The 22,278-nt window shown below is 48.2% G+C and overlaps 2 protein-coding genes across 3 annotated transcripts; one reads left to right on the top strand and one right to left on the bottom strand.

Moving 5' to 3' along the window:
* The first annotated feature begins 80 nt into the window (after nucleotides 1-80).
* Nucleotides 81-4,059, top strand: DDIT3 (DNA damage inducible transcript 3). Its single transcript, XM_004773208.3, has 4 exons — nucleotides 81-191; nucleotides 2,465-2,512; nucleotides 3,226-3,383; nucleotides 3,474-4,059. Exons 3-4 carry the CDS (start codon nucleotides 3,246-3,248, stop codon nucleotides 3,840-3,842), a joined length of 507 nt encoding a protein of 168 aa, XP_004773265.1. The 5' UTR covers nucleotides 81-191; nucleotides 2,465-2,512; nucleotides 3,226-3,245; the 3' UTR covers nucleotides 3,843-4,059.
* Nucleotides 4,000-21,222, bottom strand: MARS1 (methionyl-tRNA synthetase 1). Of its 2 annotated transcripts, XM_004773210.3 has the most exons (21): nucleotides 21,015-21,222; nucleotides 20,165-20,255; nucleotides 19,926-20,004; nucleotides 19,713-19,847; nucleotides 19,253-19,328; nucleotides 18,834-19,006; nucleotides 18,583-18,689; nucleotides 16,986-17,102; nucleotides 16,637-16,840; nucleotides 15,643-15,844; nucleotides 12,323-12,397; nucleotides 8,108-8,278; nucleotides 7,842-7,937; nucleotides 7,598-7,715; nucleotides 7,002-7,215; nucleotides 5,827-5,958; nucleotides 5,607-5,711; nucleotides 5,346-5,532; nucleotides 4,647-4,718; nucleotides 4,317-4,409; nucleotides 4,000-4,217 (listed from the first exon to the last, which is right to left on the bottom strand). In XM_004773210.3, exons 1-21 carry the CDS (start codon nucleotides 21,121-21,123, stop codon nucleotides 4,071-4,073), a joined length of 2,703 nt encoding a protein of 900 aa, XP_004773267.1. In that variant the 5' UTR covers nucleotides 21,124-21,222; the 3' UTR covers nucleotides 4,000-4,070. The 2 variants fall into 2 exon arrangements, with proteins under 2 accessions (XP_004773267.1, XP_004773268.1); XM_004773211.2 differs by lacking the exon at nucleotides 21,015-21,222 and having other exon boundaries at nucleotides 19,713-19,816.
* Between the last annotated feature and the right edge of the window lie 1,056 nt (nucleotides 21,223-22,278).

Here is a 22,278-nt window from a genome sequence, read left to right as displayed (position 1 = left end):
GCCGGCGTGCCGCGTTCTGACTGGTAAGCTTCTGGACCCACCCCTGAGAGGAGGGCAAGACCTTCTTAAAAGATCAGTGTTCGGCGCTACCGAGGTCAGAGGCTTGAGTCTGAGACCCAGGTAATATCATGTTGAAGATGAGCGGGTGGCAGCCACAGAGCCAGAATCAGATCCGGAACCTGAGGAGAGAGGCGAGTACTGATCCCCCATCTACTTTTTACCCTCCTATTCTTGGGGAACACTGGCTGGCCCCTCAAAGTTGGGGCATATGCTTTTTAGGATGTGGCCCCACCCCTTCCCCGATGAAGTCAGCGACAGTCCGAGGGAGGGATGGGGAGCATCCTTTATTTAGGAGTGGTGCTCACAGACCTCTCTTCCTTCGGACGGTAGTGTCACCCCCACCCCTGCCCGGAGCATGGGCCTTGCTCGGTGCCATTGGGCCAAGGGGTCCGGATGCCCTCGGAAGGTTTATCATCTTCCGTTGCTGACCCCAGCCCTCCTCGTTGGGCCTGTCCGGTGGAAGGCGGAGCAACAGGACACTCCTCCACGCCGAGAGGCCTGGAAGACCATAGTTCATGACTCTGACTCCCGTTTACCACCACCAAATGCCACTACCCCTACCCTACCCCCAGTCCTGTCTCAGCCCTAGCTGGGGTGAGGGCCAGAGTGGCCACGTCGATAGCTGGGGCTCCTGGATCCTCCACAGGACAGCCATTCCACACCCTAATGAAGAAGAGAACCTTAAGGAGATTGACCCAAGACTGAGGGGAGGGGTGCCGATGGATAGGGAGCGGAGATGGGTTTTCCCATTCCCCCAGAGGTCCTTGGGCCTCCTGCACAAGAGAGCATCCTGAATTTCTTAAGTGTGGGAAGCCATTTGGGGTCTCCCCAGTGTACGGTCCTTCCCCTGAGATAGGTCCCTGCCTCTTTCCCCTTGTCCTGTCTCCTGTGTGTAACCATTGCATCAGGCCAGCCCCCTGTTTGGCTTTGCAGCCCTCTGGTCTGGGACTCCAGTGCTGATGAAAGCAGCATCCCACACACTGGAAGGCAAGGAGGTTTCCCCAGGGAGGACAGCCCTGAAGAGAAACACTCTGGGCGATATTGCATCTCCAGTCCCTAGGGATAAGCAGCTGCTGCTCTGGCTTCTGGGCTTCCTCCTCCCTTCCCTGTAAGAGACCAGGGAGAATTTGTCCGTGCTTTTCTTACAAGTTACTTATCATGCACCTACTGTGTGCCATGCATTTCAGGCCCAGGATATATCCATGAACAAGAAAATCTCTGCTCTAGCAGAGCTTACATTTCAGTGGGAAAAGGTTCACGGTGAACAAATACAAGTGCAGTGGAGAAAACCCAAGCATGGAAGGGTAGCCAGTGCTCAGGGTGGGGTTACAGTTTTACCTTGGATGGCTAGGGATTCTCTCGCATTTAAATGAGGTGACATTTAAAAGATCTAAAAAGAAGCAAGGGAGTAAGCCGCGCAGGTATGTGAAAGGAAGAGCTTTCCAGGAGAAGAAACAGCAAGAACAGAGGTCCTAGGTTGGGAGCATGGGAACGGGAAGAAACAGGAGGCCAGGTGGCTGGACTAGAGTGACTTAAGGGGGAAAGTGGTCAATGAGAAGAGTAGATTGTGTGAGGTCTGCGAAGCCATTTTAAGTACCTTAGCCTTTAATATTTGTGAAATGGGAAGTCATTGAAGGGTTTTGAACATGACAGGACCTGACAGGTTTTTAAAGGCTCATTCTGGCTTTTTGTTGGGAACGGACTTGGGGAAGTGTGGCAAGAGCAGAAACTGGGTAATCCAACGGAGAGGATAATAACTTGATCCAGATTGAAAACAATGCAACTGGGTTGTGGGTTTTTGAAGAATAAGTTTTAAAATCTAGCTGGTGGTTTGACTTGTGGGGTGTGACTGAGGAATCAGGGACAGTGCTAAGGCTTTTGACTTAAGCAAGTAGAGTTGCCATTTACTGATTTACTGACCTGGGGAAGACCATGGAAGGGAAGATGACCAAAATTTGTCTTTGGACATATTAAGTCTGAGACGCCTTTTTAGATACCCAAAAGGAGATTCAAATAGGCAATTATGTAACACAGTTGGAGGTCCCAGGAGACACCGAAACTGGAAATGTGCATTTAGAATATGTCAGGGTGTGAGTGGAATTAGAGAAATACCACTTGATTTTTTCCCTTCCCTGTAGTCCATTCCTTACCCTGGCAGGTTTGAGGCCTACCTTGAAGCCATGGAGTTGGCCATGACTTTTCTATTATGTAATTGGGACTACAAATGTCAGCCACTAAAAATAAAGGTCAGGCTCTCCTCTGTCCTTGGAAATGACTGCAAGGACCACTGACCGTCCACACCCTCAAAGACAGGAAGTGAGGAAAGACCAGCAGGAGGCTGGAAATAAAAAGAGCTGCCTCTCTCCTTCCAAAAATGGCTAACATCTGTCTTTGATCCCCACAGTGTTCCAGAAGGAAGTGTATCTTCATACATCACCACACTTGAGAGCAGGTAATTTTACCATCCCTTTCCCAAAACCAATTCTTAAGAGATGCTGCTTAGGGTCCCTGTACTGGGGCCCTACTAAGTTATGAAAACAGCTAAAGAAAACAGGAGAGGAGGATTTGAATCTGAGCAGACATTTGCTGACAGGCCACATCCATCTTCCTGGCCTGCCCCTATCTAGGTGACCAAATCACTATTCTTAGAGCATGTCCTAATTGAAAGCTGGCTGAGTGAGCAGTCATCCCCAGCAAAGTTAATTTTTTGGTCAGCCCCCATCAAGATTAGACTCACCCAGAGGACTCCCCTCACAGGAGGAGAAAGGAACACAAGATGGTCTGATAATTGCCCCCTGGAAACTACCAACAGAGTTCCTCAAGGGAGGCTCAGGACTTTTACCAGGATCCCTTAAGAATGTATGTGGTAGACCCATGCTTCTTCAAATGCCAGGCAAAAGGCAGCAAAGAGGGAATATTGATATAGACCAATTGATACATTTGACAGGGCCAAACAGTAAATATTTTGGATGCTGAGGTCTCCACTCTTACTGCATGAAGGCAGCCATAAACAATATGTAAATAAATGAATGTAGTTATGTTCCAATAAAACTGTATCTGCAAACAGGTACCAGGCAAGTTTGCCAACCTATATAGACTATCTGATTGCTTTATGGAGTTGTTCCTCTCCCCCTGACCCCTCATCCTGAGTATGTCCTTTTCCAGAACGTGATCAAACTGCAGAGATGGCAGCTGAGTCCTTGCCTTTTTCCTTCGGGACACTGTCCAGCTGGGAGCTGGAAGCCTGGTATGAGGACCTGCAAGAAGTGCTGTCCTCAGATGAAAATGGGGGTACCTACATTTCCCCCTCTGGAAACAAGGAGGTGAGAATGTGATGACTAAAGCTAGGTGGGGGGCATTGCCCTTCGCTTCTCAACTAATACCTATCCTACCTTTTCCTCATTCCCTTGAAGGAAGAATCAGAAACCTTCACCACTCTTGACCCTGCCTCTCTGGCTTGGCTGACTGAGGAGCCAGGACCAGCAGAGGTCACAAACAGCTCCCAGAGCCCTCGCTCTCCAGATTCCAGTCAGAGCTCCCTGGCTCAGGAGGAAGAAGAAGAAGACCAGAGAAGACCCAGGAAGCGGAAACAGAGTGGTCAGTCCCCAGCTGTGGCTGGAAAGCAACGCATGAAGGAGAAAGAACAAGAGAATGAAAGGAAAGTGGCACAGCTAGCTGAAGAGAATGAACGACTCAAGCAGGAAATCGAGCGCCTGACCAGGGAGGTAGAGGCGACTCGCCGAGCTCTCATTGACCGAATGGTTAATCTGCACCAAGCATGAAGAGTTGGGACCATCATTTCCCCCTTGGGCCACCACCTACCTTTCGCAAAAGTGGCTGCTGACCATCTTTCTCCAGTGCCAATGATGTGACCCTCAACCCCATCTATTCAGGAGGCGGGAAAGCTTGGGGTAGACAACAGGAAAGGGTCTCAGCATGTATATAGAGATTGTAAATTTATTTATTACTGTCTATATCCATTAAAGTAACTTTCTATGAGCCAGCCTCTTTCACTTTTTCTTCTTGCCTTTCGGGGTTTCAAGGGGTTTCCCCTCAGCTAGAGCCAACTGTTTCTTCAGATCCAAGAGCTTAGCCACCTCAGCAGCAACCTGGTTCTTGTCTGCCTTCTGCGCTTTCAGTTCTCGGACGATGTTGCCCTAAGAGCAGAATAGGTGGGGGAAGAAGAGTAGTGAGACCAGAGAGAAGTTTTTGAGGAGTCCGTGTTTCCGCAATCCCTCGGGGCTTCCGCCGAGTACCTGTCTTGCCACTTCATCCATGAGCACTTGTACCTGCCGCGGAGCAGCTGTGGCCGCAGCCTCTACGACAACTGGCATGGGGGGCACTTGGGCCTGGAGAAGGACAACTGTTAGCACCTGCTCTGTAAACAGCCCTGGCCTCGAGTTTCACCTCACAGCTCAGGGGTGGGGGGTGGGAGGGGACAGTGATGACATTTCACTGCAAGGGCTCTTGCTGTTAACTCCCAGGAAGGAAGCAGCAGGCCCAGAAGAGGGAGAGTACTGAGAGCTACTTAGGGACCCAGACACTGTGGCTCTTGCTGGGAGGACAGAGCAGTCTGGCTTTCTCACCTGGCCTCCGCCAAAGCGCTGCCTCAAACTTTCAATCTGGTCATTTTCCAATTTTTGGAATAAGGGACTGACCTGTGAAGAAAGAATTCCATAATCATTCACTGATGAGGGAGAAACCCTGCCAGACCATACAGAGGGCCTCTCTGTCCCCAATCACTGGCATTCTGAGACTCTACATTATGTAGTTTTAGAAGAAACAAATGAGCAGATAGCTGCCGACTTGAGTAAAGAATCCAGATAAAGCACTGGCACGCACTCTGAAAGTCCAAACTATCAGCAAGGTCTAAGACTGAGGATGCTGGGCTGACAAGGGTACAGAGGTGGACTTTCTCCTCTTGTGTCAAAGGGGAAACGGCTATCCTGTATACTCCCTGCTTACTGCCTATCGGCATTATGGAGACCAGGGGACTGTGATGTTTCTTCCAAACACCTACCGAAGACCAATTAGCTTACGTGCCAGGTCCTGAGCTCTGGTGTAAAGAGCGATGATGGCACATGGGCTAGCTGATACTGGGCTTGTGAGCAATACCAAGGGCTTTCTATCAGAAACAAGCGTAAGTGCAGAGTGGGGAGGCGTGGGGTAAGGGTTCAGAGAACAGCTATGAGAGTCCTATGTCCAAGTTCTCTGACCTCAACCCAAAGGCTGCACGGCAAAGACAGGGATGCTCAGAGGCCAGCCCCTCCAGCCCTTGGACCTACTGTGCCAATCTGGTGTCCAGCTGGTAGGGTGCACAGGAAGTTTGTGAGCAGGATGCTGCAAGCCGGCAGTGGCAGCTGCAGCTGGGCCTGGATGGTGGCACTGACCGTGGGCATGTAAGGCTGCAGCATGACGGACAGCAAGGCAGCTATGTTCACTGCCAGGCCTGTCACGGTCCCGGCCCGCTGCCTGCAGAAGAAGAGATGTTAGACTTCCCAGGAGGACATGGCCCACTGCCATGTTATTCCTGTAGCCAAACTTACCTGTCAGCCTCACTGCCTTTAATCCGCTTCCAAGGCTCATTCACCTGAATGTACTGGTTGCCATGGCGAGAGATGGTTAGGATACTGCGGAGGGCCTCCCGGATCCTGGGAAGGGAGGGGCCAGGCCACAGTGTAAAGCCTGAGAGTGACCAGCGGGGGGCTGTCACCGGCTGGCACAGCTCAGGGAAGATGAGTGAGACCCAAATGCCTCCTTGCTTACCGGACCTTCTCCAGCAGCTGGTGGTAGTGCTGGAGTTCCAGGGTGACATGTGCCACCAGGCGCCGATCATCCGAAGTAAGCACCATCTCTGGCACGTAACCCCCAAAAAACTTAGACACAAACATCCCAGCTCTGGGAGGGGAATAAGGAAAGGGAAGAGAAAAAAGGAATTACTGCCCAGTCTCCTCCTAGAAATCTGACCTGATTTTCCTAATTCTCCATTCTCCCAGGAAGGACGCCTCCTGGCTCCCTCCAGTTAGAAAGCAAAGCTTAACAAATCCATTCCTTGTTCCCTCTCCCTACTAAGAATAAGAAACCTGATAAACTGAAGCAACGTCCATCTGATTTTTAAGAAAGTGATGCAAAGAACGATCAAGTTGAAATACAGGTAACTTGCTATCCAATACTCTCAGAGACGGTCTACGCAATACGGCTGACAGCCAGATGTGAGAGGGCGGGGGCCACAGAGAATGGGAACCAGCCAGCAGAAGAGTAGAGGTGGGGCTGCTGATGGAGTGTGAGCCTCGAGTAACAAAACCCCCAAAATACAGGAAGCGTCTCCCACCTCTACACTAAAATAACCCTTTTCTTCTGCCAAACTTGTCTAATGGTCTGCAAGTGAATTTTTTTGCTAGGAGAGAACACATTTCCAACTCTATAAAGAATATTAAAATGATACCAGTTTTCAAAAATTCACTTTATGGGGGCACCTGGGTGGCTCAGTGGGTTAAAGCCTCTGCCTTCAGCTCAGGTCATGATCCCAGGGTCCTGGGATCAAGCCCCAAATCGGGCTCTCTGCTCCACGGGGAGCCTGCTTCCTCCTCTCTCTCTGCCTGCCTCTCTGCCTACTTGTGATCTCGGTCTGTCAAATAAATAAATAAAATCTTTAAAAAAAAAAAAAAATTCACTTTATGACCAACTTTGCTAAAGCACACCCATACAACTGACTTCACCCAAGCAAACGTATCCTACTATGTTCCAGGATGGGGTACGATTTGCTAGAAATCCACTTTCCACATTGTCCACCCAATCCCTCACAGCTCCTGCTCATTCCCGCCTCGTCACCCCCGTCTCTCCCATCTCTCCCGCCTAGTGGAGCAGAGCTAGCCACCACTCCACCCTGCTCTGCCCCCAGCTCATCCACTAACTCTGACACACCCCCACCCAAGTCCCACCTGTTGATGAAGTTGCCCAGGTTGTTAAGCAGTTCAGAATTATTCTTGAGCAACATGTCTGTCCAAGAGAAGGCACTGTCCTGGCCCTCAGGCCGAATGTAGAGCAGATAGAAGCGCCAGATGTCAGCAGGGATCCCTGTGTCCTGGGCCATGTCACCAAACACTCCCACACCCCGGCTCTTGGAGAATTTCCCATCCTCATAATTCAGGTACTCTGGACAGAGAAGTAGAATGAGAACCATGTACTCAAATCACAACTTTCCCTCTCTGACCCATTAACTCCTCCTCTCCCTCAACCTCAACTATGGGTGTCCAGCAACATTTCTTGAGTAGCAGGCCTGCAAAGAACTTGGGGATCCCTTCCTCTCCATTTTCGACTTTTTTCCCTTTGCTTTTACTCACTACAGAATTTTAGCTTCAGACTTCTGCTTTCTTTAGGTTCTTGTTCCCTTCTTCTGGGTTAAGTTCTCATGTTCTAACTTCCTGTATCATTTCACCTCCAAACTCAAGATTGAGGACCTCTCCAGGATCTTCATTCTGGAAGGCCTCAGCCCTCATTCCCTAGAAATCCCCCCATCTTCAGTCTTCCAGGGTACCTGTAGCAATGAGGTGGCTGACCAAGGTATAGTTGTCCTCAGCTCCTAAAGCTGAACATGGAAAAACTAAGCCGTGGAAGGGAACATTGTCTTTGGCCATGAACTGATACAGGTTCACCTACAGAATACAGTTGGGAAACAAAACTCCTGAGATCTTTTTCAAAGGCCCAAGAAAGATCAGATATCCACCCCTAACCACCCAATGCACACACCCTTCCCATGGACAGGCTAAAAAAGAACTCACTTGTTCTGGGTTCTTCCACCATCTCTCCCACTGGTCTGTGTAGTTGGCTGTGATGGACAAGTAGCCAATAGTGGCATCAAACCAGACATAGAATACCTGGAGGGCCAGGAGGAAGGAGAGAGACTAGGATGAAGGAACACTGGGAGAACCTCACCAACCCAGTTTCCAACTGAAGCAAGACATAATCAACAGTCTATTCTGCTAGCTCAGGGTCTCAACCAAAAGGCAGAATAATAGGACATATGAATAAAGCATAGGGTTTTTACCTTGTCCTCAAAGCCTTTTAAGGGCACAGGGGTTCCCCATTTGAGATCTCGGGTTATGCAGCGTGGCTTGAGGCCATCCCGAAGCCAAGAACGAATAATGAACCGGGCATTGGGTGTCCAGTCACTGCCAGGTAATGTCTTCCCCAACCACTCCTCCAGTCGTTTTTCCAGCTGAGACGGCAGAGAAAGTCAGAGAGCTGATTTAGGAGAGTCTCATACTAGTTCGAGTAAGGATAAACATGTACCACCTCTCTGGAGTAGTTTAGCAATATAGAATTAAAAGACTAGTGACTGACACAGCAATTCCACTAGTAGAAATTTTTGCAATAAAAATACACGAAAGTGAGGGCGCCTGGGTGGCTCAGTGGTTTAAGCCTCTGCCTTCAGCTCGGGTCATGATCTTAGGATCCTGGGATCGAGCTCCACATTGGGCTCTCTGCTCAGTGGGGAGCCTGCTTCCCCCCTCTCTCTCTGCCTGCCTCTCTGCCTACTTGTGATCTCTGTCTATCAAATAAATAAATAAAATCTTTAAAAAAAAATACACAAAAGTGCATGGATGCATATATAAGGAAGACACTATTCATCATAGCAAAAAAATTGCAATCAACTCCTATGGTTCAGTAGAGGTTTGAAGAAATATGGTGTATCAATACAACGAAACACATTTTTTAAAAAAGATTTTATTTATTTATTTGACAGACAGAGATCACAAGTAGACAAAGAGGCAGGCAGAGAGAGAGAAAGGAGGAAGCAGGCTCCTTGGTGAGCAGAGAGCCTGATGTGGGGCTCGATCCCAGGACCCTGAGATTAAGACCTGAGCCGAAGGCAGAGGTTTTAACCCATAAGCCACCCAGGTGCCCCAACAACGAAATACTTTTAAGGCCATTAAAGAGTGAGTTAGACCTGTACATTCTGACGTGTAAAGATCTTCAAGACACGTTTATTAAGTAAAGCAAACCACAAAATACTACAGAATATAAATTCTAAAAATAATAGCATACAGATGAACAGAAGCTCAGGAAAAACCGTGAAGAAAAATATGTATCAGATGGAATTACATGGGACATCCACTTTTATACAATATTTCTACCTGGAATTTTAGAAACAAGCTTATTTCACTTTTATAAGGAGAAAAACAAAGATAAATCTGTTGGAAGGAATGGTTCATGTGATTTACGCACATAAATACCATAGCTTCTGAAGCCTGACAAGACCTCTACTGTGCACACAATGCTGGAAGGAAACACCTACAGAGGAAAATCTGGCAATAAACTACATATGCAAGTAATCACTTTCAAGGAATTGATCCTGCAGACACACTTCCAACAGTATAAAAATTCACAAGCACAAAGTTATCTGCTGCAGCATTATTTATAATCACAATTTACCGGAAACTATGAAGCAATTCTGAAATTATTTTTAGGTGTACTATAGGATCAAGGAAAGGAGTAAAGGTCAGGAGCCAGGTACTTACTGTGTTAGAAGGGAGATACAAACACGAAATAAGGGAAGTGGGGAAAGACCTCTGCAGGGATGGACTAGAATCACTGGAGTTAGTGTGAACTTCAGATGAATGCCTAACACTTTTTGGGGGAAGGGACCAGAAGCAAAGACATCCCAGTAGCAATGACCACATGCCTCGATCTGGGTCTCTAATGCCATTCTCTACTAAAATGAACCAGGGCTTTGTGGAGAAATGGTTGATTCTTAGGCTGTAATAGATGAACCTAGATACCTTGTTATGCCAGGAAATAAGGAAGCTCTTAGCTAAAAGGTGGGAGATGTCAAAAGCACACAGAGAAATGATCTTAAAGAGGCTCCTGCCAGGGGTGCCTGGGTGGCTCAGTGGGTTAAAGCCTCTGCCTTCGGCTCAGGTCATGATCCCAGGGTCCTGGAATCGAGCCCCGCATTGGGCTCTCTGCTCAGCGGGGAGCCTGCTTCCCTTCCTCTCTCTCTGCCTGCCTCTCTGCCTGCCTGTGATCTCTGTATGTCAAATAAATAAATAAAATCTTAAAAAAAAAAAAGAGGCTCCCACCAGGGTGCCTGGGTGGCTCAGCTGGTTGGGCGGCTGCCTTCAGCTCATGTCATGATCCTGGAGTCCCAGGATTGAGTCCTGCATCAGGCTCCCTGCTTGGTGGGGAGTCTACTTCTCCTGCTGACCTCTCTCCTCTCATGCTTTCTCTCTCATTCAAATAAATAAATAAATAAAATCATTTTAAAAAAAAAAAAAAAGACTCCCACCAGCCAAATGAGGGGACAATGTGGACATGAAAATTATTCATGACAGGAACCATTTGCAAACCACTGAAAACAACAGAAATCCATGAGCCCACACTGAAAATGGATAACTAATAAATGAGCAAAAGAGAAGGGTACATGTGTAGGAGTGGTAGAGTTGGAAAAGCTTCATGAAAAGCGGTTCAGGATATAAGATGATTAACTAAGGGGCACCTAGGTGGCTCAGTTGCTTAAGTGTCTGCTTTCAGCTCAGGTCATCATCCTGGGGTCCTGGGATCCAGCCCTGCAGAGGGCTCCTTGTTCAGTGGAAAACCTGCTTCTCTCTCTCCCTCTGCCACTCCCCCTGCTTGTGCTTGCTGGCTCTCTCTTAATAAATAAAATCGCCCCCCAAAACAAAAAACAAAAACAAAAAAGAATGACTAAATAAATGGATGCTAAATCTATAGAGCACTTTTAATAATGAACGGGGTATCTGTATATTTTAAAAATATACTCCCACAGATTGCTTATAAGTTGCAAAGGGAAAAATGTTAATTGAATAGTAGAGGAAATGAGTAACACCTTGACTAGACAAATTAACATCACCAGTGAGGGGGAAATGGCCATCATGTACCTCTGGAAAGAACACAATCATTTAGGTAGTATTCCAACTAAGAATGCACAACCTGAATTCAATCATGAGGAAACAGGGAACAAACCAAAATAAGGAATATTCTACTGCAGGGGGGAGGGCAGAGACCACAGTCTTAAACACTGTGAAAAGGCAAAAGATAAAGAAAGGCTGAGGAACTGTTTCACATTAAAGGAAACTAAAGAGAAAAATTAAATGCAATACATGACCATGAACTAGACTGTGTACTAAAAAAAAAAACTCTACAAAAGATATTATTGGATAACTCACAAAACCGAAATATGGTAGATCAGACAACTGTATCAATGTTAAATTTCTTGCAGTTGTTTACTATGGCTATGCAAGAATGTCTTTTTTTTCTTAGGAAATATAATTAACTATTTAAGAGTAAAGATGACATGGAACACCTGGGTGGCAGGGTCCATTAAGGGTCTGGCTCAGGCAGTGATCTCGGGATCATGGCATCAAGCCCGGCATTGGGCGCCACACTCAGCGGAGTCTGCTTGAGACTCTCTCCCCTCTCTCTGCCCCTTCTCACTGAGTGTGTACATGCTCCCTTCTCTCAACAAATAAATAAGTATTTAAAAAGAGAAAGATTAAAGAGGCTATGTATGCACACACATATGTGCAAAGACCAAGGATGTGCTAAAAAGAGCAAAATCTGAACACCTAGTAAAGCAAGGTAATGGGCACACCAGGTTCTTTATGGCGCAACTGTTTATTCTTGCAGCTCTTTTTGTGAACTTGAAATTATTTCCAAACTTAATAAGGAGGCAAATTGGAGCGCCTGGGTGGCTCAGTCATTGGGCGTCTGCCTTAGGCTCAGGTCATGATCCTGGGGTCCTGGGATAGAGCCCCCCGATCAGGCTCCCTGCTCGGTGGGAGACCTGCTTCTCCCTCTCTCACTCCCCCAGCTTGTGTTCCCTCTCTTACTCTCTCTCTCTGTCAAATAAAAAAATAAAATCTTAAAAAAAAAAAAGAAGGCAAACCTACTAATGCGGAAAATCCACTCAACACATTATAAAGTAAAAAAAGAGAGTGCAGAACCATATGAATGCCATGATCTAATTTATATTAGGAAAAAGAAAAAAACAGGAAAATAGTTTCATATGCATGTTTACTTGCATAGACACAAAGAAAAATGAGCAGTAGTTAGTATCTCTGGGCAATGGGCCTGGGCCTTGCATTCTGTCCCCTTTAATCTGTTATGCCTTTTTTACAGTAAGCCTATATATTTTTAAAAGGGAAATTAAAAACATTCATGCATGGCTTGGTACAGATCTGTGGCTGAGGCAGAGGAAGCCAAAGAGGCTATGCAGACTAGCTTGAGGCAAAGGCCCACTTACCTTAGGCAGGTCCAGGAACAGGTGCCTAGAGGACTTCACCACAGGGCAGGACCGACAGACTTTACACTGAGGCTTCTGTAAAAGAAATTCAAGGGAAGGGGTGATCCAAGGTGAGGTAGGATCAGGACTTCAGGCCAAAGGGAGCTGTGCAGCAAGGAGGGACGCACAAAGGGATGAGCTCCCCAGTAAGCCATCTCACTGAGCTTCATGCTTTCTTGGGCCTTCTGTGAACTTGAAGACTCAAGTCCACAGAGCACAGCATTTGCTGCTCAGAGTTTCACGACTTTGTCCTGTCACTGCAAAGAATAGGAAAAAGCATTCTTTTGAGCACAGGCTAAGTAAAGAGCACTGCACTGTAAGCAGCTGTGTGAGGGAAGGAAGGAGTGGAGACACACAGTTCTTCTCCCCAAGGAAGTTACAATCATGTTAGGAAGAGCAGGTCCCATGAGAAACAAGTGCAGGCCTTTCCAAAGCAAAACGTCAAGAAATAGCTATTTGGGGATGCCTGGGTGGCTCAGTTGGTTAAGCACCTGCCTCTGGCTCAGGTCATGAACTCAGGGTCCTGGGATCAAGTCCCACATTGGGCTTCCTACTCAGCAGGCAGTCTGCCTCTCTCTCTGCCTGCCACTCCCCCTGCTTGTGTGTGCACCCCCCCGGCAAATAAATAAATATTTCTTTAAAAAAAGTTATTTTCTGGGGCGCCTGGGTGGCTCAGTGGGTTAAGCCGCTGCCTTCAGCTCAGGTCATGATCTCAGGGTCCTGGGATGGAGTCCCGCATCGGGCTCTCTGCTCAGCAGGGAGCCTGCTTCCCTCTCTCTCTCTGCCTGCTTCTCCATCTACTTGTGATTTCTCTCTGTCAAATAAATAAATAAAATCTTAAAAAAAGAAGTTATTTTCTCAGCACACGCTGACTATGCAAACACTGGCGGATGACGGCAAGAGGACTCAACAGTTTGGGGGAAGGGAGGGCCAATCAATGAAAGCTTCCCAGTGAGTTTTGATCTAGGCTTTTGAATCTTTTTCTTTTTTGAGTAGACTCCATGCCCAACGTGGGGCATGTACTCAGGACCAACCCTGAGATCAAGAGGTGCAAGTTCTCCCGACTGAGCCAGCCAGGCTCCAGGCTTCTGAAGCTAGGTGATGAGAACTCTCTCAGGACCTTGTCCTGAACTCTCCAAGCCTATCTCCAACTGCTTACCTAATGCCTCTGTGTGGATGTCTGACAGGCACCACAAGGGGAACCCGGGTGTCTGTCCTTCATCGGAGCCTGCCCACATTCGTAGATGTTGCTGCTGTCCACAACAGAGGTGCATGCTAGAAACTTCCAAGTCGCCGTTTTTGTGACGGCCCCTCAGCCTAAATTCATCTATCCAGTTCTACAGAGTTTGCCTCAGAAACCTGTGTCAAATCCTTTTTCTCTTCGCATTCCTGCTGTTACCAACCTAGGCCAACCTATCATCCCATTTCTGAGCTACCACTCTGGCCTCCAAACTTGTCTCTCCCCTTCTCTCCTGCTTCCCTCCCATCCATTTTCCATGGAACAGCCTACCATCCAGCTGCCACCCTGGCTTACCAGGTCATCTGGTCACCGCTGACCTCTCTGACCTCATCTCAATCCAGCCTCCCTCTCACTGTGCTACAGCTACGCTGGCCTTCTCCCTTCTGCCTTTTCAGCTGCTTGCTGCCTCGCACACCTTCGCATTTCCTGCTCCTTCTTCTTGGAATGTTCTAAACCTCTCATCACCTGGCTTGCTCCTTCTCATTTCTTCAGTTAAACTTTCAGTTCACATGTTACGTCCTCTGACAAGCCTTCCCTAATCACCTGGCTAAAAACCTTTCCCCAGAAGCCACCGTCACAGCCTCCCAGCAGTTTGTCTTATATATACACTATTGTCTTTAGGGTTGGTCTCGTCCCCACACTAGCTAAAGATCTGTCTTATTCACTGCTACATCCCCAGCAGTCCCCAGTGACCACCCTATCATAGGGACTCAAAAAACATGTGCTGTATAAGTGAATGACTAAGTTAGCCAGTGAGTAAGCACAGAAAAGAGGAGACTTGTTTATGGAAGAGAGAAAGAACTAATTAAAAAACGCAGATCGGGGGCGCCTGGGTGGCTCAGTGGCGCCTGCCTTTGGCTCAGGTCATGATCTCAGGGTCCTAGGATCGAGCCCCGCATCAGGCTCTCTGCTTAGCAGGGAGCCTGCTTCCTCCTCTCTCTGCTGGCCTCTCTGCCTACTTGTGATCTCTGTCTGTCAAATAAATAAATAAAATCTTCAGACCACGCAGATCAGGTGGTCTGAAGCAGGAGCAAAGGTAAGGAAGCACGCCTTCATCTTGTCTATCACCTAGCACAATGCTGAGCACGTAGTAAATGCTCAGTAAGTGTCCAATGAACTGAGCGATGAGATGGGGTAAAAAGAGGCTCTGATGAGGGGTGCCTGGTTGGCTCATCTGGTTGAGAAGCTGCCTTCAATGTGGTCCATATACACTATGGAGTATTATGCCTCCATCAGAAAGGATGAATACCCAACTTTTGTGGCAACATGGACGGGACTGGAAGAGATGATGCTGAGTGAAATAAGTCAAGCAGAGAGAGTCAATTATCATATGGTTTCACTTATTTGTGTAGCATAACAAATAGCATGGAGGACAAGGGGTGTTAGAGAGGAGAAGGGAGTTGAGGGAGATTGGAAGGGGAGGTGAACCACGAGAGACTATGGACTCTGAAAAACAATCTGAGGGTTTTGAAGGGGCAGGGGGTGGGAGGTTGGGGGAACCAGGTGGTGGGTATTGGAGAGAGCACGGATTGCATAGAGCACTGGGTGTGGTGCAAAAACAATGAATAGTTACGCTGAAAATATTTAAAAAATTAAAAAAAAAATTACTAAAGATAAACATTAGAAGGGGGGGGAATTCCCTGTCAATGGATGTTTGCTTGACACATAGCTCCCTCCTTGCACTACAGAAGTGCACTTCTGAGATGCAAATAAAAATCACAATAAACCTTAAAAAAAAAAAAAAAAAAAGAAGCAGCTGCCTTCAGCTCAAGTCATGATTCCAGAGTCCCGGGATTAAGCCAGACCTTGGGCTCCCTGCTCAGTGGGGAATCTGCTTCTCCCGCTCCTCCTTCTGCTCATTCTCTCTAAAATAAATTTAAGTAATAAAATCTTAAAAAAAGGAAAAAAGAAAGAAAATAAAAAGGCACCAATGAAAGGACCTGAATGCTAAAATAAAAACTCCAAATGGGACCTCTGAACAGTCTCTGAACAACAGAGACTGTTTCCCTCCTCCTTCTTCCACGAGACCCTCCTCTCACACCTTGAGCTCAATGGCATTGATGAGCTTGCCACACTTGTCACACTGGTCACCCCGGGCCTCCTCGTAGCCACAGAAGGGACACACGCCCTCCACGAAGCGGTCAGCCAGGAAGCGGGCACAGCGTTCACACCGCAGCTGCTCCACAGTGTCTTCCAGCACGAAACCTCGGGTCAACAACCGCTGGAAGATGTCCTGCGTGATTCTGGCAAGGTGAGACAGGCAGAGGGGAGGGCCAGGTCAGAGGCAGTCAGAGGAAGGAGTGCACCCCGCCCTCCTGCTACTCCACCCAGGCCCCACATCAGTCCCAGTGTCCCAAGAATCAAGGCCCCTCAAGGCCAAGGCCATCTAGTCATCTTTAGGGAGTCCTCATGGATGACCCAGACCCCTCATATGTACTCCCCAACTCCCCTACACAATCTCTTCCCTCATCACTCTAGAAGTTAATTTATGTCTGTCAAATATAAACTTAACAGTTTTGTACTCTTCACTACCAAAAATCTCTAAAAGGACAGGATTGTACTCTTTTTTATTATGTCCCAGAATCAAAATTCATCAGTCCATCTGCTAAATTGCTTAACACTATTAAGCTGACAACCTGCCCACTACATAGTTTTTATTAAGGATGAGTATCAGGCAGAGGAAGAATGAGTGCATCTGCTATAAGCCCACATGGGAGTGGGAGGGAACGTCCCTCAAACTCCAAAGCAGCCAGGAAGAGCTGGGAGGTAGCAGAGGGAAGGCTCATAGTTCCCACGAGTCTAAGTCCTGTCTCTTCCCTTCCTCACTGCTCCTTCAGCCCCTGGGCAACTTCCGCATCTATGGAATCCCCATGCTTGGGATCCACTTCAGGGCATTATTCAGATCCTAAGTTTGGGGGCAGAGATGGGGGTGGATGTCTAAACAATACTTTTGGTTCCTTCTGTCTCCAGGACATTCTCATTGCCCCCAAACCCAGTGTTCACCCTCCATTCCTGCCTGATTACAGGAAACCTACTTGGTCTGCTGTGGAGTAGTGGTACGACCAAAAATATCAAATGAGATATTAAACCAGCGGTAGATGTTGGCATGTATGGCATGGTACTTGTCACAGATCTCCTGGGGGGTCAAACCCTCCTCCATAGCCTTGGTTTCTGTCGCCGTACCGTACTCATCTGTCCCACACAGATAGAGGGTGTTCCACTGGCGGAGGCGGGAGTACCTGGAAGGGGATATGGTGATCACAGGGGTCCCATCTTGGCCCCCTCCATGTCCCCAGAATCCTCTGAACCCCCACCCTTGAGGCATTCTATTCCCTTGGGCCCATCATTCCTTCAAAAGGTCCCTCCCCCAGCAGCTGGATCCACCTGGCAAAGACGTCAGCACTCAGCACGCAACCAATGATGTTTCCAAGGTGTGGGACATTGTTGACATATGGGAGGGCGCTAGTGATGAGCACATTCCTCTCCCCAGCCACAGGCAGCCTGGTAGGGAAAGAAAAAGACAACAGTCCATGGAGAAGAAGCCAGAGGGACCAAGAGCACACAGAACACCCAGACACAGATCCGTTCTACCATTGCAGACTCAGGTATCTCAGAAGTTTTTCCTCACGGGAAACCACAGGATCATGAACTCCCCTAAAAGCCAAGAGAACCCCCCACCCCAAGTCAAAGTGCAGGGCCCTGCCACAGTAAGCAAAGCCAGGCACCTACATTCCACACTGACCTCTCACTTCGCTATCATGACTGCTTCTTTTTTGCCAGCTCATTCTCAGGGACCAACTCCCCTCTTCCTGGTTCTGTCCAACCACCACACCCCCCCGACTCCCAATGCCACCCAAGCACGCCTTCCCAGCACTGCCCTCTCCCCTTCTTCCCAGCTGGAAGCATGACCTTCAGTCACTGCTTCAAGTACTCGAAGGCTGCCACCGCATAATGTCTTCCCAGTCTTTCCCTACCCAACATCCCCCTCCGTAGCCCATGGCAGTCATCTCTGTGGCCCTACTCAAGCCCACAGCCATCAGCTACTGCCTTCCTAGCCATCGCCCCCACCCTTTCCCAGATCAGGCCCAGTCATGCCACTCAATCTGCTGTCTCCAGTCATTCATCCACTCTGCTCTTCCCCTGCTTCACACCCGACAGCTCGGCTGCACACACCCTGTATTCACCCCTCCTGGACACTGACCCTTTGCCAGGGCTCCTTTGATCTTTCCAACCATTCTCAGCCTACAGTCACTCGCTCCCACCATTTACTGAGTCCTTCAACTTCGGCCAACCTGAGAGCTCACAGATTCCCGTGGTTTCTACTGTTAACAAAGATTCAGATGATTCTTCTTGTTAATCTCACTCCTCCAGTTACGAGTTCCAACTACTTCCTAGAATGTCTTCTAGATCATTTCCTTAGAAGAGAGCTCACTGATTTCTCCTGCATTCATTGACTTTACTCCCTGTAACTGAATGCCGTCACTTGCTCTGAAATCCAGCTGAGAAATCAGCCCCTTCATGAATGACCGGCCTTCCACCCAGTCATCCTTATACCCCGAGCCCCTAAGCACTTCTGCAGCACCGCTGTGTGGTGCTCACTCTTCATCAGGAGTGTGCTTCCTATCAGGGCAGACATAAATGGGAGCAGGCCTGGGGTTCTACCCTTAGGGGACTTACATTCTATTATATAACTATATAAGCGAGAGGTACAAAGTGCCAAAGGAAAAGATGGAAATTAAAGAGGTCAGTGAAGGGGACTGTCAGACAGATATCAGCACTATCAGTAACTTCCACTTAAGAAACCAAGCCCCAGGGCCCCTGGGTGGCTCAGTAGCTTAAGCATCTGACTCTTAATATCAGCAGGTCTCAATCTCAGGGTTGTGAGCTCGAGCCCGGTGTGGGACTCCATGCTGGTGTGGAGCCCACCTAAAAAACAAAACAGAACAAAACAAACAAAGCCTGCTCTTCGGTGCCTACTCACACAGGATTCTGCTGTGGCCGAAGTGGAGGCAAGTTTTCCAGGCCCTTCTCCCAAGCAGTTACAGCCATGGAGATCTCCTCCTCAGAGAGAGTAGCCAGCTCCTCCTCCTGTGAAGAGAGCAGACACAATCTCTCACCAGGTGAGGAAACTCGCAGACTAAAGAAACTTTTCTTGGTCTCCAACAACTAAAAGTTAATGGTGATGCTCAAAGTCCCTCTCCAAGCCACCCCCATGCCACTGCTGTTCCAAACCTCAGGCTCATTGCTGACAGCCCTCCCCTCAAAGGAGCCAGGCTGGGGCTGCTTCTGGAGGTAGGGCCGGAGGGCCAGGACACCCTGCTGCTTCAGCACAGTCTCTGCAGCTCTCTGACATGGCTCCTGAGAACTCAGGGTCTGGAACCAGCTGTGCAGGGCACCCAATTCCTCTGTGGGCATGGGAGAAAAGAGGGAATCAGCCAGATCCGCAATGGGCAGGCAAGAATGGACCTCCTCCCTTCTTCATGAAGTGTCTCCAGTTCTCTTCCCCAGTTCCCTCAACCATCTTTATGCTGTAACTGCCCTGTCAAGCTACGCCTCAAAGTGGATCCTCAATTTTGTACTGCCCATTCTATAATTCCCCCACCAAGCTCCTGGGCTAGGGTAGGAGATGAAGTGATATGCAGAGTTCTCACCAGGGAGGTAGGCTGGGTCTTGAAGTAATGGGTAGAGAGCTCCCCACAAAACCACGTCAGCTAGAGATTCTGTCTCCTTTGTTGAGGAAAGAAAAGGAAAAGGTCTACAGGTAAAGTACTATGTTTCTTCCCAGTGCATACATTAATATCCAACATTTCCTTTTTTTTTTTTTTTGATCTTTTATTTTCTACGTTTTATCCACCATTTCCTAAACACTTACTACGTGTCAAGTACTTCATTAAGCCCCTTAAGTCACCTCACTTAATCCTCACAATAGCCCATTGAGGTACCTACTAATATTACCTCATTTCAAAAATGAAAAAACTTGAGGATTAGAGTCTGGTGATTTTTCAAGATTACACTGCTAACAAGCGGCAGTGTGGGTTTTGAATATAGCCTTCCATCTTAGTTCTTCTATCATATAATTTTCCCTGATCCCCATCTCAGAGCCCAACTCACCCCAGCTAGGAAAGGACAGCTCCGACGACTCAAGCTTTGGTCAATGTGAGTTAGGGCTCTCCGGACTAGGCCAAGAACATCTTCCCCCTTCTTGCCTTGGACCACTAAATAGTACAGGGCAGCAGACAAAGCTGGCTAAAATGTAGGGGACACAGATCAGGATGGCCATAAAGAGCAAGGGCCTGCCTGCCATCCCTCATGTCTCAGGCCCACCTGCAGCTCTGTAGCTTCCCATTCCAGCCACTGGTTCGTGAGGTCGTCTTGCTCCCAGCCAGATAACAGAAAGAAGTATCTGCCCAGGAAGAGAGCAACAGAAGGTGGAATGAGAGGGGCCCATCTGTCTAGGCTATTTCTTTCCCACAGTGAAGTAGTGCTTTCAAAGAAAGCCACACAGCGGACACTAAGCCCTGATTTTATTCATCCGTCTCCCTGCCTTAAGGACCAATACTGACCTGCAGATCGCACTAGTGGAGAAGAGGTAGTTGCCACTATCCAGTTGCAAAACAGGCACCTTAGGCCGTGTCAGGAACGGGACCACGCACTCTGATGCAGAAGAGGAAAGGGAGCGAAAAAACAAAGAAAACAAAAACTTTTTAACTTAGAAGAACAACATCTCATTGTTCAGGGAAAAGCAGAAGAAAGACACTGGAAAGATTTCTGGATAGGACTACTGTAAGGGGGTGGGTCCAGAATGAGCTGGACAGACTAGCAGGTGTTCAGCTGAGACCGCCAGTTGGAAGCAACAGATGGGCACTGCAGAGGGGCGGTGTTGGTGGTATTGGGACAGTGCAGCAGCCAAACACTGAAGCCACCGAGAGTAACAGAGTGATCTAAAGAATTGGGAGAACTGACAAGAAAACTACTTTTAAGAGGTACCAAAACAGATGGTTAGAAAGAAGAGGTAAATCGAAAGGAGTGAATGAGGGATGCCTGGGGGTTGTGATGAATAACTAGAGAGAGTATGGGGGTCGGAGGTGCGCGACGGGTGTGGGAAAAGATGTAAAGGAGAGAGGTTCACTGGAGTGAGGTGGGATGCGGGAAAATTGGCGGAGGGGATGGAAGTAGAGGCTAGAGATGAGGGAAGGGGTATACCGAGGGTTAACTGAGGGAAGCCATTAATGAAAGATGTGACGAGGAGGGTAGGGACGGGCTGACCAAGAATAATGGGGGGGGGCGGTTTGAGGTGGACGGGAGTGCATGGTCGCGGTGGAGGTTTGGAGAAGACAACTGCGGGATGGATGTCGAGCGTGTTTTTCGGTCCCGCCCCCCTCATCTACCGCCCACCAGCACCAGCCCGACTACCTTCGGGGCCTACGGTGCTGATAAGCAGCTCCGCTCTGCCCTGGGCCCTGCCCGCCGCGGCCAGCACCGGCAGGCTCCCCGGGGCGCCCTCGCTCACGAACAGTCTCATTTCGCCGTGGGTCCCACGCTGATGCAACCGGAACCGGCCTCCTGCCAGCGGGCTGAGAGTACGCAGCAATGCACGCCGGGAAATGGAGTTCTGAACTAGGTCGTTCCCGGGGCACCGCTGGAGGAAAGTAGACTATTTCTCCCGTCATGCAACATCAGGAAACAGGAAAATAATATCATAGAGATGAAGAGGGCGCAGAGGCTGTGCTAGAGTGGCACTTTTTTGGTGGGCGGGCCAGAGGAAAGGATTCCGCGGAGGGCTCGGCACGCAGTTGAAGCTTCTACTGCAGCTGGGCGGTGGTGACGGAAACCCAGGCCTTCTCTCGTCTTGCTGAAGTGGCGTTGTCATGACAGGGGCTACTACCAAAGGCCGACTCTCGATTCGGGTTCACAAGAATAGGAATTATACAGTTGAGAATTATGATGAACTTACTTTAGTGATACAATGGAAATTAATGTAGATTTCTTATTAATAAAACATGTGACCATTAAATATTGATAAATATTTAATGCCTGTCTGCACTAAACAGTTTCCCTGAAGGTGAGGGAGCATGTGTAGGGAAAAGGTCAGATTGAAGGGAAGTAAGAAGGCCAAGAGTTTGGCAGTAAGTATTTATTTTACGAGGAGGTACATATCACGAATTGAGAAAATAAGATTTCTTATTCACTTTCGCATCCCTTTAGCAATAATTAATACCTGGGCGCCTGGCTGCCTCAGTCAGAAGAGCACAGGACTGTTGATCTTGGAGTCATATGTTCCAGCCCTATGATGGATATAGAGATGACTTAAATAAATAAATTTAACATAAATAAACTAAAAAAAAAGAATAACTAATAGTACTTATGAGTTAAGCACTGTTCTAAGTACTTTTAACTCTCAAAAAAACCCTCTGGAGATTCTGCACCTTTTGAAACGAGGCTTTGCAGGTTCTGCCCAGGCTTCTTGGAACACTGGAAGCTCTGAGCAGTCATGTAAGAAGTTTCACTACCTTGAGACTGCCATGCTGGAGGGGTCTCAGGTTGACACTCTAGCTCACAGCTCCAGCGGATCCCAGCATTCCAATCATTCCCATCAAGGCGTCAGACATGGGAGTGAAGCCCTCCAAACCAACCCATCTGCCTGCGAATATTACTAAATGAGCCTAGCCAATGCCAC

The sequence above is a fragment of the Mustela putorius genome, unplaced genomic scaffold (genome assembly GCF_011764305.1).
Source record: "Mustela putorius furo isolate JIRA1106 unplaced genomic scaffold, ASM1176430v1.1 tig00003988_pilon_pilon_pilon, whole genome shotgun sequence".
Classification (NCBI taxonomy): domain Eukaryota; kingdom Metazoa; phylum Chordata; class Mammalia; order Carnivora; family Mustelidae; genus Mustela; species Mustela putorius.
This window is presented reverse-complemented; position numbering and strand designations above follow the sequence as displayed.